Source organism: Equus asinus, chromosome 22 (genome assembly GCF_041296235.1).
Source record: "Equus asinus isolate D_3611 breed Donkey chromosome 22, EquAss-T2T_v2, whole genome shotgun sequence".
Taxonomy (NCBI): Eukaryota; Metazoa; Chordata; class Mammalia; order Perissodactyla; family Equidae; genus Equus; species Equus asinus.
The window spans coordinates 48,284,036-48,300,000 of NC_091811.1; the positions used below are offsets into that span (position 1 = coordinate 48,284,036).

Sequence of the window (15,965 nt, forward strand, 5' to 3'; positions counted from 1 at the left end):
TTGCAGCAGGAGGGCTATTAAGAAGGATGTGAAATACTTTTTTGATAATTAAAGAAAAATAGCCGGCCAAGAACTTAAGCAACTAAGAAAACTCTAGATGAAACTATCTGAACTAAAGTGCTATTTTCATCCCTGTTATTTATGTTTTAAAATCAGAGGAAACAATCTTAGCTTTATAACCACCGATGTTTGGTTTTAAGTTATTCTTTTGAATATGGTGAATTATTACAGTATCATGATATGTACTGTGTATTATTAATATATATGACCTCTTGTATAGATTGCAGGTTTTTAAATAATAAAATCTTAAGGTATTAGAAAAATTATGCTTTATTTACTTCTCTTATGTGTTTATGATGCCTAGGAAATTGTTTGATGGTAGGAAAAGTGATAGTAATAATTATAGTATAAATTACACCTTAAAGTAACGGTCGTTGGCTTTATTTTAGTTCAGGTAGAAAGTGTTTTAACCTTAAGTGGCAGCCTAGGGCAGCTGGCATCAGGAAACTTGCACCTAGTAGCCTTACGTGACTAATTTGTTCACTTGAACCAAACAGCTTGTCATCTGGATAAAAGAAAAAAGAATTTGACTCAAGGGGATTGGAATGAAAGAATGAAAGCTAATCCTGGGACTTAGCTGCAGTTATTTGAGTAATGAGCAGAGGACTAGCCGTTGTAAACTATATTGATGATGTAATTAAAAATCATATGTATCTTCGAAAGATGGCCAATGACTGAGAAAAAAGTGTCAGATACAGTTACTATAATAAATGCATTAAATATTAAACTTTTCATTGCCTTGCCAGGTATTGTAAATCTAGTTCCTATCTTTTGAGAAAATAACAGAATCAAAGAACAAGTGTTGTTTTTACTTGGAGTAGCATATATATCGTTACACTTAAGTATAGGATTCACTAGAAAGGAAAAGAGAAGCTGCAAAAGGGGATAGGAATGAAGGAACACAGTACAATTCAGTATATAAGTGGAGTTAACCCTGGAAATAGTGGCTACTTATGGTTAAGATCCAAGGGAAGGAAAGGGTGCGTGATGACAGAAGATTTAGTATAGGGAGGAAGTTAAGGAACCTCAAAAAGAGTAAACTTAGTTCTTTCAGTAGTAAGCCTTTTGTTTTTCAAAGACATGAAACTAAGACATTGTCCCCAAATCTGCAAACTTAACACTAATGCGGGGGAACAAGCTCTAAAATAATAAGATTGAAGTTTAGTGTTTAACAAAAGGTGAAAAAAGTTGGGAACAGTTTCCATGGGGAATGTTTTCAGGAGCAAAAATTAATAAAATGAGTTGTGACTGATGATGAGAGTCACTTGATGGTAGGCAGCATTGACTTGGACTAAAACTTTATTGAGCAAGGGTTGGCAGTTTTGAAACAGTTGTGGAAACAGTCCCCGGGTGGATGATTAGTAAGATGGGCGAGGTGAAATGACAGGAGGTTGGTAGTGGCACTGCTCCAACTGCTACTGCCTACCAGTAGTGATCCTGACGGTGATAGCTCTCGTTTATGTTGGCCTACTCTTTGCCAAATAATTTTACACGTATCATCAAATGTAAGCCTCACAACCACCTTGAAAGCTAGATTACCAGTCAGTAAAGTGAGTTTCAGTGAAACGTTATTTGCCTAGTGCTTCCATTGATGCGCATCGGGGGGGGACAGGGGACACCATTCACATTGTACGTGTCAGAAACTGTATGTTTATTACAACCTTTTTTTAGCAGATAGCAGCAAAGTCTCTTAAGGAAGAGCGTTCTTTTAATTTGTACCAAGGCACCACATAGCCATACTGTGGCAGCAGTATGTAAAACTGTATCAGTAACAGTCCCAGTTTTGTTTAAAAACACATACACAAAAGAGAGAAAGGCTTAAAGGAAATATACCAAAATGTTAGCGGTCCAGGTAATTGAATCACAGAGAATTTTATTTTCATTTGGCTGTTCTTTTGAATTTTTCTGATTTCTTTAAATGAGCGTGTTGTTTATTTGGGGGGGTTATTGACGGTAAGGTAGTAGAAAGGAAAATTGTTTTAGGCACACTGGTAAGCAGTAGTGGCATCCACCTCACTCTTATTCTTCTCCCCCCACATCCCAGAGAAATCCATAATATTCTGAGAATTCAGCATCTGTTTTGCATTGAAATTGCGTTTAAATGTTTTAAATCCAGATACTCCATTTAATGGATTTGGAAACCTTAACTTCTTTTCACCCTCATATGATCATTGCAACCAGCTTCATTCATTATTATTTTCTTTCTTTCTTTCTTTCTTTTTTTTTTTTTTTTTTTTTTTGAGGAAACCCTGACCCTGATGTTAGCCCTGAGCTAATATCTGTGCCCATCTTCCTCTACTTTATATGTGGGACGCTGCCTCAGCATGGCTTGATAAGCGGTGCATAGGTCCGCACCTGGGGTCTGAACCAGTGAACCACAGGCCACCAAAGCAGAGCATGAGAACTTGACCACTGTGCCACTGGTCCTGCCCCTCATTCATTATTTTAGAACTTCACCTTGTACCACCTTGTCAGTGAATGGTTTGTATGACTTGAGTGGTTAGATAAATAGAGAGGAAATGGACTTAGGATGAGGGGAAAGGTAGTAGATAAGAGGGAAATAATAGACTGTGTTGGGCAGGTAAAGTGATGAGCACTTAAAAATCCCTGTTGTCTTAAAACTGTACACACACAATTGTGTATATTTAGTAGTTAAAATTGATTTAAAGAAGCACTAACTTGATCCTTTTTTCTGATGACTGGTAATTCATCAATTTTGCGTATTGTAAATAAGCTTGATTCTTTTAATGTATTGCAAAATACTTTAGAAACAGCTATCGTTTTGACTAGTGACCAGTAGTAGTACATTTATAATAATATTTAGGGAAAAATCTTAAAAACACAATAAGAAATGCTTCCCTGTGACAATTATTATCTATATAACAGAGCTCCAGTCTTATTTATTTCATATTAATAGCATTGTGAGTACTGAAAATTAAAAAGAAATTCCAAAACTAAAAATGTACTTACTGATTTTAGTTTCACAGTAAACTTTTTTTTTTATTCCATCCCAGTGACTTATTTATTTTATAACTGGAGATTGGTACCTTTTGACTCCCTTCACCCATTTCACCCACCCCCGTCCTCCACCTCTGGCAACCAATTTCTTCTCTATCTGTGAGTTTGGCTTTTTTTTAGATTTCACATGTAAGTGAAGTTATACAGTATTTGTCTTCATCTGACTTGTTTCCCTTAGCATGATGCCCTCAAGGTCATTTCTGGGCTCCCTATTCTGTTCCATTGATCTGTGTGTCTGTTTTTATGCCAATACCATACTGTTTTGATTACTATAGCTTTGTAATATAGTTTGAAATCAGAGAGCATGATGCCTCTAGCTTTGTTCTTCTTTCTCAAGATTGCTTTGGCTCTTTGGGGTCTTTTGTGCTTCCATACATACAAATTTTAGGATTGTTTGTTCTATTTCTCTGAAAAGTGCCATTGGAATTTTGATAGGGATTGCATTGAATCTGTAGATTGCTCTGGGTAGTATGGACATTTAATAATATTAATTCTTCCAGTCCATGATAGTTTCACAGTAAACTTTTGGTAGGTATTTATATAGATGAATACGAATGATAAAAAATATATACTCTCTGGGGCTGGCCCGGTAGCATAGTGGTTAAGTTCACGCAGTCCTCTTTGGTGGCCTGGGGTACGCAGGTTCAGATCCTGGGTGCGGACTTACACACTGCTCATCAAGCCCATGCTGTGGTCGTACCCACATACACAATAGTGGAAGACTGGCACCCCCATTAGCTCAGGGACAGTCTTCCTCAAGCAAAAAGAGGAAGATTGGCAACAGGTGTAGCTCAGGGACAAATCTTTCTCACCGAAAAACAAAGAAAAAGAAAGAAATAGGTAATCTGTAATGACTTTTGACATTGTCTTTTGTAATTATTCAGTTATTCTTTTGATTAAAATTCATTTTAAAATGTCAGTCATTTCCTGAAGGAATGTTAATTTGAGGTATTGTATATATACTGCACATCAAAGATTGGTTCAAATATAGATGTTTATATAACATCCATAAAAATTCAAATCCTAAGAGAGCTCTGCCACAAACTTTAAAGATATCGATTGTACAAATATTTGAGTTACTAATTAGTAATTGAAGCCTTTTAACATATTCTTTGCTGTCTGGATTCCAGTATTCTCTTTCATTGCCATGTATTCTAATTATTCTAATTAGTTATGTCCTTGGCCAGTTACCCACTCAGACATCTGTATTGTTAATCCCCAGGCTACATGAATGAGTAGGATATGATGTTGGAGAAATGAGAGATGTGACTTCTTAAACATGGACAGACATGCAAAATGTGAATTCAACTAAAAAGCCAGACTTAGCAAACCTTGTTGCATTTAGATTGTTAGATTGAATTTTCTCGAGTTTATTATATGTAATATGAAATCTAGTAAATGCTTGAGCAGCTTATAAAAGTACAATAGAGTATGGTGTTTGTTTATAAGATAATCTGTTGTGTTTTAAAATGATTTTTCATTTACTTTCAAGAATTTCTCAGCTGACCTTTACTGAAGGTAGGGAATAGAGGATTAAACATATTAAACTTAAAACAAATTACCAAAAGTGTTCAGTACAGTTGAAGGATTTCACTTGGAAATATAAGCAGAGAAATTTTCGAAATATTTCAAAATGTTCTTTGAAATGAAATGAACTTGAGATTTGTTTGCAATATTTTGCTTAATATTTCTCTATATTGATCTGGAATTTTTGTGTTAGGAGAGCAAGTTTTCTATTTTAAAGGAAACATCCCAGTGTCAGAACATGTCTACTACTTGTATTTTTGTAGGTGGTTTCAGACGCCCTCCCAGGTTTTCTACCATGCGGCGACTGAACATGGAGGGAAAGATGTGTATCCAGGGCAGTGTCTTTGGGAAGGTTGTGAGCCTTTTCAGCGACAGAGGTTTTCTTTTATTACCCACTTACAGGTATACTTTCTTAATGCTATTTGGTCAGTAACTCATGTGGTCGCATTCAAGATATTGATGCCTATTCTTTTACTTCCTCTGTCTCGCAAAAGGATAAGCACTGTTCAAAGGATGCCCTGCTTGCAGGATTAAAACAAGATGAACCAGGACAAGCAGGAAGTCAAAAATCTTCTACCAAGTAAGGAACATGACTTTACTTCCTTTTATACATAGACAAAGAAAAATCAGGAAAACATAGTGACAATGAAAGGCATCTTAGCATATCAGGAGACAGGAAACCTGGGTTCTGGTCCTACCATTAACCAGCTGAGTGATCCTGTTCAAATTGCTTAAATTCTCTTGGCATCACTTTTCTTATTGGCTGGACCACGTTGTCTGTAAGTACCTTGTAGCTCTAACATTTTGATTCTACTTTGTAGAGAAGTCACTGGAAGTAATGACAGATGATATATAAGAAATGCTTTGTAAACTGAAAATATATATATGGTTCTTCTTTGAGAGAGTACTGAAACATGTAATTGATAATGGCAAAGAGATTTCTTCTTACAGCTACTCTGAGGGGAGGCCAAGGTGGCATGTGAGGGTCCTGTGTAAGAGTATACATGTGACCTTTACCATGTGGTTATTCATTGACCTATTTTTTCATGAACACATACTTGTAATGCATGTAGTCAAGTTCTGAGTTGCTTGTAGATTCCTGTAAGGTCCTTATTAGATTTACATAATATCTCCTATTCTGTTTCTAATTGAGGGCTTTAGTTGTAGATTCTATAACCTAAATAATATTTTTAGCTCTCAAATTGTGAAAATAATTTGTCACCATTTATTGAGATACTGTTATGTATGGGCATTGTGCCAGACATAGGGAATTTTAAGAATAAGATTATAGTCTATAAATTGACAACTGAAATTCTAGAAGGAGAACTAGAAATGGAAACACAGAAGCTGCTTACATACTTAATTCATTCCATTACTGTTTAGTGAGCATCTACTCTGTGCTAGGCACTAAAGTATAGCATGAGGTACACATGACCAAGATGTGTTTTGCTGTTCTTAAGTGTCTGGAGATCCAGTGAGAGGTATTAGTAATTCTTCCTGTGCAGTGTAATAAGTACTAAAACGAAGATATGCACGAGGCGCTGTGAGAGCCCAGTTAAGTCAATCTAAGAGACCAGGGAAGGCTTTCCGGTTGAAAGTGCAATCAAATTGAGACCCAGATAATGAGGACTCAACAGCTGGGGGTCTCATAAGCCATTATCATGAGGTTGGATTTTATCCTAACGGCAGTGGACAGTCATTTTTCTGCCAAATATCTTTTTCTATAATTTTCACTTTATTTAATTTATAGCTTATGAGAGTATATTAGACTACATTTGGTTTTGCTCAAGTTTAGAGGAAGAAACATTTAGTATATCAGTTACAATTAACCAAAAATCTTTGTTACTTACACATAGACTCTAATAATGGTTTATATCCATCTGACAATATCTGTAGACATATAGATGTAGTTATAAACTGGTTTACAATTTAAAGATTGTTTTTATGTTAACTTACTTAATCTTCAAAATTAGTTTACTTATGTAAAAAAGTGCCAGAAATATACCCGCTTTACAGATGTGCAACCTGAAGCACAGAGGGGCAAACTGAAATATTCAAAGTCACGCAGCTAGTTATAGTGTCAGAAAGAGGCAGGGTTCCTCACATGCAAGTCAATGTTCTTTCCATCATTGCCTCACCAGAACATGACAGAAATTGATGCAATTTTTCTGCTTGGCCAAGGACATCTAGAGTAATTTAAATCTGATTTTATGCAAAATTCATCTCTGTAGTCCCTCCATTCTATATCTTTCATAAAGAACAGAACTGTACTGAAGGATTGATTGAAATTATTAAATAATGGTGAAAAGTAAGATTACATAACGAAGTAATCGTTTGGAATGTAGTATTTAGCACAATTTCATGCTATTATCATATTAAGTTATCTTTTGCTGGGTGATCTATACTGGTACCAATACATCCTTAGGTAATGATACCGTTTAGCAAAAATAATTTGCAACTCAAATTGTAGACTATTTAGTTCTTTGTTAACATCTTCACATTGCATTCAAAAATGTGAATGCCACAATTTTGATACTGTGTTGTATTTGTTTTGATTGCATGTTCACCAGCACAGTAACTTTAAAGATGGACTGTGCTAGAACAGCAGTCATTTGCCTTAAAATGATAGATTGGAAAATAAAAGACTTGGAACTAACCTTAATACTTAGAGCCCCTTTGCCTAGGCTGACACAAAGAATAAACATTAATGCTGGACCCTGGAAACTTTTATTCATTCTGTATCCAAAGTTTCAAAGTAACCACCTTAGGGGTTGGCAAGTTGGTTGTCACTGTCAATCTGTCTGCAGCGTTGTGTAACAGTTTCTTTCTTTCTCTGATCATTTCAGGCAGCCAGCTGTAGGGGGCACAAGCTCAACTCCAAGAGCACAAAAGGCCATTGTGAATCATCCCAGTGCTGCCCTTATGGCTCTAAGGAGAGGATCGAGAAACCTTGTCTTTCGAGATTTTACAGTAAGCGAGGCTTGAAAGCCCTATCTGTAAAGGTGTGAGCACTGTATGATTTAGATCTTTATTCTTTTTCTTTTCTTTTCCATTCTTTTTAAGGATGAAAAAGAGGGACCAATAACTAAACACATCCGACTAACAGCTGCCTTAATATTAAAAAATATTGGTAAATACTCAGAATGTGGTCGCAGGTGAGTAATCTGTTTTCCATAGCCAAAGTGAATTTAGACTATTTTACTTTTACATATAAGTTAATGAGATTAGATATCTGTATTTTAGTCATTGTTTTTCTCATCAGTTTTGTGAATATGTCCAAAAGCTTATGCCAAGGTCAGGGCATCACGATCTCTTAAAAGCCAAAAAAGTAGAGGAAAGCTGAAACAACGAAAAGTTTTCTTTTAACTTGTTTTATTAGGTTAATTTTCTTGCTGGCTATAGAATTTAGAGCAATAAGTAGATCTACTAAAGAGAAAACTTAGTTTATTGAGGGGAAAAATGAATTGGTCATTTGAATCGTTTGAAATTAGAGTGGAATTCAGTTTGATAATTGGCATTTTAAGGAAGCCATGGAACTCATAGATGTTGCTAAACTTCACTGTAACACTCTGAAGTTTTAAAGTTACTTTCAAATGGACTGAAGCAATCAATGGGAAACTCAGGATTTTGTAGATCTACATAGAAACCAGAATGATAACGAATCCTAGAGAGAGGAGATGTGGAATGTTCTGTTGATCCCTTTTGGAACTTGTCGCCCTTGAAGCTTGAAGCTAATTTTCTGGTGTTCTTCCTGCATCTTCAGCTGACCCATCTCAGCCTCCTTCTTTGAGAAGTTGTCCTCTGAGGCATCTTGCTGCCAAGATAGTGACTTTCTCTCTAAGTGTTTCTCCTCCCACACTATTAATCCCATCTCCTAAATATATCTTAAATCTACCTTAGTTGTCCTCCCCCATTTTACCTTGCGTTAGGTCTTTTATGGTAATTTTTGCAATAACCTTCCAATTGGATTTTCCAAACATAGGAACAGTGGTATCAATTACAAAAGGAAATGAGGCAATGAATTTGACTATATCCAATTTTAAAACTTAACTAAACTAAAGATGAGTAAAACTTGAAACTGAACTTTAAAAAAAGTATTTGCAGTGATAAAAGTTAGTATTTTTAGTGTAGCAAATATTCTCACAGATGAATAAGAAAAATTAGTAACGCTCAAAAAAATAAGCAAAGTTTTCCAGAAAAAAAAAAATATGAAGGTTTAGTAATCATACAAGAAAACTAGCGACTCCTTGCTTCATTCCTAACGTGGTTGCTTCCTCTCTTCTCGCTGTGTATCCCTCTGCACCCCTCGTTTTCTTCATAGCCTACCTTTCACTTTCAGCCAAACTGAACCACATGCAGATTCCTGATCAGGCTAGGCTCTTCCGTGTCACACTTTTGTTCTGTACCTTTGTGCCAGTGCTCATACTGTTCTCCATGCCTAGAATGCCTTCCGCCTGTGTTGCCGGCCGGCCGACCGTCTGCGGGCCCTTCTTGATTCAGCCCAGACTTTAGCCTCTGTGGCCGCCTTTCCTGTGCCGTGTTCCCCTTCCCTACCCACTTTGTTCAGCTCTATTTTTTAACACGTCTGTCTTACAGCATTTAATCTCATTGTTTTGTAAATAGGTTTTATATGGCTTTTTTTCCCCTACTGACCTGTGCAGACTTTCTCTGATTAATCTTTGTCACCTGAACACCTAGCACAGTGCCCAATACATTATAGATAATCTCCAATTCCTAGTCCTTCACGATTCAACCCTGGGGTTACTGCTTCCTTTCCTGACATCTTCCTCACTACCCTACGTGAACCTGGGTTGCGAGAGTACTCTTCCCACCCTACACAGTGCACGTCACCACCTTAGACGGTGAGATCTTTGAAAGCAGGGATTGAGTGTTTGTCGTTTTTGTGTCTTCAGTGCCTAGCACAGCGTTGGGAATGTAATAGTGATTCAGTAAGTATTTGATGGATAGACAGATGGAAGAAAAAGAAGTCTCACAAATTCATTTTTTCCTAGAGTCCTGATCTGGAATTTGTGAAGACAATTGGAATTCTAAAAGTAATTTTATAACTTTTTCCTCACATTCAAATCGCATATTTTTAGGCTTACAGCAAAGCCACTTTGGCTAAGTCTAATATATTTTATTTAGCCAAAAGTTTCCATTTTACTGTTTTTGCTTTATGTTGACTTTGTTATTTTATTTAACTCTAAACCTTCCAAATGTCTTCTGGCATCTTCAGTTCCTATGATCTTAGAATAGCAGAAGCAAAAGAATTAAATCAGACCATTAAATTCTTCCCATTCCCCCTCTCAGTCAGGTTGAAATCCCTGTACAGAATCTCTTGAATATCTCCAGTGATGGGGAGTTTCACTTGAGCAAGAATACTGGCAGAGAATCTGGTAAAACCCACGTATGTCAAGAAAAGAGTGTAGGAAATCAGATGACTGCAAAACATAATTCTTTGTTGATAGTTCTCATCTCTGGTGGAATAAGTCACAGGGCGTGGTTTTTTAGACTAAAGCAATTCTGTTTACAATAAGAAAATTGCAGATCAACAGGAAGATACATAGAAATTTACCTTCATTGTTAACAGTACAGTATACTAAACAGTATGAAATGTCAGCATTTTTTAATTTGAAATTAAGAATCTGATTGTTTGAATAATGTAAAATGTTTAAATGAGTTTATCTCCATTCTCATTAAGCTTGAGCTCTGGAGAATTGCAATCAGTTTCCCCTCTTCTTGATGTACATATCTTGTATCAGTGTAATACATGGGTCTTATTTAAAAATCAAATAATATTTTTCTGTACACTAATAATGAACACTCTAAAAAAGGAATTAAGAAAATTCCACTTAAATCAAAAGAGTAAAACTTAGGAATCATATTAACTAAGGAGGTAGAAGACTTATCCACTGAAAACTGTAAAACGTTGCTGAAATAAATTAAAGATAAATAAATGAAAGACATCCTTTGTTCATGACTTGGAAGACTTAATATAGTTGAGACGTCACTGCTACTGAAAGCAGTCTGCAGATTCATCGCAGCCCCTATCATAGTCTCAGTGACAGCTTCTGCTGAAATAGGAAGATCCATTCTAAAATTCACATGGAATCTCAAGGGACCCTGAACAGCCAAAACTATCCTGAAAAAGAAGAGAAAGTTGGAGGACTCACTCTTCCTGATTTCAAAATTTACTGCAAAGCTGTAGTAATCAAAACAGTGTGGTCCTGGCCTAAAGATAAACATCAACCAGTGGACAGAATCCCACCCAGACCTGAGTCCTCGCCTGTACAGTCAAAGGAGTTGCAGTAAGGTTGCCAATTCTCCGTTCAATGAGAAAAAGACAATCTTTTCAACAAATAGAGTTGGGAAAACTGGATATTCACATTCAAAAGAATGAAGTTGAACCCCTACCTAACACCATTACAAATATTAACTCAAAATGGATCAAAGACCAAAAATTTTGTAAGAGCAAAAAGCTCTTAGAAGGAAACATAGGGGAAAAACTTTATGGCATTGGATTTAGCAGTGATTTCTTGGACATGACACCAAAGGCACAGGCAGCAAAAGAAAAAATAAACAAATTGAACTTCATCAGAATTAGAAACTTGTGCATCAAAGGACACTATCAACAGAATAAAAGGGCAACCCACAGAAAGAGAGAAAATCATTGCAAATCACATATCTGATAAAGAGGTTAATATCCAGAGTATATAAAGAACTCCTGAAACTCAACAATAAAAAACAAGCCAAATTGAAAAGGGGCAAAGGATTTGAATAAACAAAAAAAGAACAAATGGCCAATGAGCACATGAAAAGATGCCCAGCAGTATCAGTCATTAGGGAAATGCAAATCACACCAAAATGAGATACCACTTCATACTCATTAGGATGGCTGCTATTTAAAAAAAAAACAATTAAGTGTTGGCATGGCTGTGGAGAAAGGGGAACCCTTGTTGCATTGCTCATGGAAATGTAAAATAGTGTAGCCACTTTGGAAAATGATATGACAGTTCCTCCAAAAAGTAAACATAGGATTATCATTTGATCCAGCAATTCCACTTCTGGCATATATATGCAAAAGAATTGAAAGCAGGAAATTGGCAGATATTTATGCAGCGTTGTTCATAGCAGCATTATTCACAATAGCCAAAAGGAGAAAGCGACCCAAGTGTCCATCAACAGATGAATGGATAACTAAAATGTAGTGTGTATATATACAGTGGAATATTATTCAGCCTTAAAGAATGAAGTTCTGATACGTGCTGTAACATGCATGAACCTTGAAGATATTTATTTTCCTTTTTCTTTTTCTTTTTTTTAAGATTGGCACGTGAGCTAACATCTGTTGCCAATCTTCTTTTTCTTTTTCCTTCTCCCCAAAGCCCCTCCAGTACATAGTTGTATATTCTAGTTGTAGGTCCTTCTGGTTCTGCTACGTGGGACACCACCTCAGCATGGCTTGATGAGCGTTACTAGGTCCACGCCCAGGATCCAAACCGGCAAAACCCTGGGCCACTGAAGTGAAGCGCACAAACGTAACCACTTAGCCACGGAGCCAGCCCCGAACCTTGAAGATATTATGCTAAGTGAAATAAGCCAGACACAAAAGGTCAAATGTTGTATGATTCCACTTACATGAGGTATCTAGAAGAACCAAATACATGGAGACAGAAAGTAGAGCAGTGGTTACCAGGAGCTTGGGGGAGAGAGAGAATGGAGAGTTATTGCTTAATGGGATGAAGTTTGGTTATGGGATGATGAAAAGTTCTGGAGATGGATGATGGTGATGGTTGCACCACAGTGTGAATGTGCTTAATAGCACTGAACTGTACACTTGAAAATAGTTAAAATAGAAATTTTTTATTATGTACATTTTACCACAATTTAAAACTAAAAACAACAACAACACAGGAAGGATTTGGGGGAAAATGGGGAGTGATTGCTAATGGGTATTTGGTTTTTTTGAGTGGTGATGAAAATATTTTAAAATTGATTGTGTTGATGGTTGCCCAATTCTATAAATACACTAAAAACCACTGAATTTTACAGTTTAAAATGGGTGAATCATATGGTATAGAAATTAAATCACAATAAAGCTGTTGGAAACTTTAAAAAATTAAATGGCACTAAAAAAGTTTATAACAAAATGTACTAGTTCCCTACTTCACCCCCCACCCACCTCCAAGGGGGAGCTTTAACAGTTTGAACTAATCTTTCTGTTTGCCTCCGTATTTCTAAATAGTATGCTTATGTTACTATTTCTTAGTTTACCCATTTTACACATTACCTGCTGGCTCTCTTTCTAAAGAATTGAATACTCTTTAAACTCCTCTTCCTCCCTCTTTTCCTTTCCTCATAATATTGTTATGAGGAAATCCAAATTTTTAATTAAATCTTAAATCAGATATTGTTGGATTGATGATGCGCCAAATGCTACTATTGTTAGATTTTCCTCTCTCTTTGGTTTTTGGAGGTTAATGATTGCCTTGCTTTTTGTTTAGCTTTTTATGGGCCTATTGCTGATTTTTTCCATTTATGTCCATCAGTATTCTTCAAGCCTGTGTATAAACTATTCCAGTGCTCAAACACAATTGTTAAACCTCTATCAGTTTTACATTTTTCCCCCTTGGAAAGCGCCCTTTGCTGTCTAGACCGTTTGCTTTCTAGGCCTGGTACACAGCTATTCTTGGGGATTCCTTCTGTGTTGTATCCCTCTTATTTCCTTTACTTGATTTTCTGCTTCATCATGCTAAAGCACATCCTCCAATAATGTTAAGACCCTACGTATCTGAAAATGTCTTTACCCTCACTCTCAGTAGTTTGGCTAGATGCAGAATTCTGGATTGAAAAATCTAGGATTTTCCTCTAAAAATCTGAGGATGTTGCTGTCATGTCTTCTAGTATGCAGCTGTGCTGTGCAGAAGTGGAGAGACATTCTGGTTCCCATTCCTTTCTATGTGATCTGTTTTTCTCCCTCTGGAACCTCTTAGATTCTTTTTTTGTTTTTAATTTCTGATATTCTGAAGTTTCATGATGGTTGTGTCTTGGTTTGGGTGTTTGGTTGTTGTCGTCATTGAAGTGGTCATTTCATTTCAGTGAATCCTTTCAATCAAGAGATTCATGTCCTTCAATAATGGGAAGTTTTCTTGAATGTTTCTTTTTGTAATACCCTGCTAGCCATTGTCTCTAGTCCCCATTCCTTGAACTTCTATTTTTGGATGCTAAACCTTTGTAGAGTAATTCTCTAATTTTCTTTTCTCTCTTAGCTTTCATTTTTGTCTGTTTAATCTATTTTCTGGAAATTGCTTTGACTTTGTCATCAAATCTCTTGAATTTTTACTTCAGCTTTCCTGCTTTAATTTATAAGAGCTCTTTCTGAGTTGGCAGTTGTTGCTGTTATCACATCCTGTTCATGTGTTGAATGTACTGCCTTCTCATCTCTCTCTGAGGATATTAGTGCTAGTATTTCTGAAGTTTCTTCTGCTCCCAGTATAGTTGCTGTTTCCTCGAAATGCCTCAAATATCTGAGGATTTGGGGCTTCATTTTATATTTTACGAATAAAATGCCTACAAGGTAGTTGGAAGCTCTGGGTGCATGAGCTCCACTTGTCACTGGAGATTGCCATTTTAGGGTGGCTCCTGATGAGCCGGTCGTGTATTAGGATCCCCCCAAATGTCAGTCTCTGTAGAGAGACTGTTTCTCCAGGGAGGCATCTCAGATTTTCTTGCCTTTGGAGGAGAGTCTCTATGAAGTCCTGCGTTCTGGAAACAGAACGTGGGAGGGGACCAGGAGGCTCTCCCTGTGTTCAGTGTGTTCACTGTCACTCGGTCTCGTTTTTTGCCCCATTGATCCCTCACCCCCTAAGCTTTGCTGTATCTCTGTCTCTGTAAGTCCTACCTTTCTGCTTTAGTTTCTCCCGAAAATAAATTTCTTTTACTCATTTTGGGAGGGAACTGGTATTCAAACTGCTGTGTTTTCCAAGAAGCTGATTTATGTCTTAAATTGTTTGATGCTGCTTACGCATTTCTGATTGTCTATAAAGTGCATTAAAGTGACACAGTGTTTATCCTTTGTTAAACATATCGCAAAAAAAGGGAACTTTTGACATTTGAAATTAAAAAAATATTTTATATGACATATTTTGTTTTTTATCTATTGAGTGCTTATTTAATTTTTTAAAAACCCCCAGTATAAAAGATATTAATTTAGGGGCCGGCCCCATGGCCGAGTGGTTAAGTTCGTGCGCTCCGCTTTGGCGGCCCAGGGTTTCGCTGGTTCGGATCCTAGGTGTGTGCCTAGCACTCCTCATCAAGCCACGCTGAGGCGGTGTCCCACATGCTACAGCTAGAAGGACCCACAACTAAAATATACAACTGTGTACTGGGGGCTTTGGGGAGAAAAAGGAAAAATAAAATCTTTAAAAAAAAGATATTAATTTAAATAAAAAGTGAAATTGTTACTTTAAAATAATCCTGGTGATTTAAATTTAGTCTTTTTAGTTTTATCCATGTGACAAAAATAATACTTTTTGACATGTAACTTTAGCAGTTCAGAAAATATTGTTATGGTTTTATTTGTTAAGTTTTTGAAACTAAAGGCTTTTTTCTTAGTCAAAATGTTCATTGGTTATAAAAGGGGAATAATTTTTTTAAGATTTTATTTTTCCTTTTTCTCCCCAAAGCCCCTCAGTACATAGTTGTATATTTTAAGTTGTGGGTCCTTCTAGTTGTGGCATGTGGGATGCCGCCTCAGTGTGGCTTGATGAGCGGTGCCACGTCCACACCCAGGATCCAAACCACGAAACCCTGGGCCGCTGAAGTGGAGCATGCGAACTTAACCACTCGGCCATGGAGCTGGCAAGGGGGAATAATTTGATTTCACTTTGTAAGTTATTTTTAAATCAAATTTTTTGTGACTATTTTTTTCTCTTCCAGAAAAAAATTTTAGAAATTTCATAGTTCATTTTAAAATTTGTTAAATAAACTTTTGGTAAACCATGCCTTAAATAAACATGGAAAAAACAGAGGTTTAAAGATCAGTGAGGGGCTAGCCCGGTGGTAATAGTGTTTGAGTTCACGCACTCCACTTCAGCAGGCCGGGGTTCACGAGTTCGGATCCTGGGCACAGACCTACGCACCACTTATCAAGCCACATTGTGGCAGTTGTCCAACGTATAAAGCAGAGGAAGATGGGCACAGATGTTAGCTCAGGGCCAATCTTGCTCAGCAAAAAAAGGATTGGCGGCAGATGTTATTAACTCAGGGCTAATCTTCCTCAAAAAAAAAGCTCAGTGAGTTATCACAAAGTGAACCAGCACATCACCAACGATCCAAGTTAAGAAATAGAGTGAGACCAG

General features: G+C 36.7%; 1 protein-coding gene across 1 annotated transcript in view; it reads left to right on the forward strand.

Moving 5' to 3' along the window:
* The window catches only part of ARID2 (AT-rich interaction domain 2), a 160,277-nt gene that overhangs the window by 140,554 nt on the left and 3,758 nt on the right, over positions 1-15,965 (forward strand). Inside the window, exons 17-20 of the mRNA XM_044756351.2 lie at positions 4,869-5,007; positions 5,100-5,185; positions 7,452-7,575; positions 7,669-7,760. Of these exons, the coding sequence (XP_044612286.1) occupies positions 4,869-5,007; positions 5,100-5,185; positions 7,452-7,575; positions 7,669-7,760 (441 nt within the window). The remainder of the gene's footprint in view (positions 1-4,868; positions 5,008-5,099; positions 5,186-7,451; positions 7,576-7,668; positions 7,761-15,965) is intronic.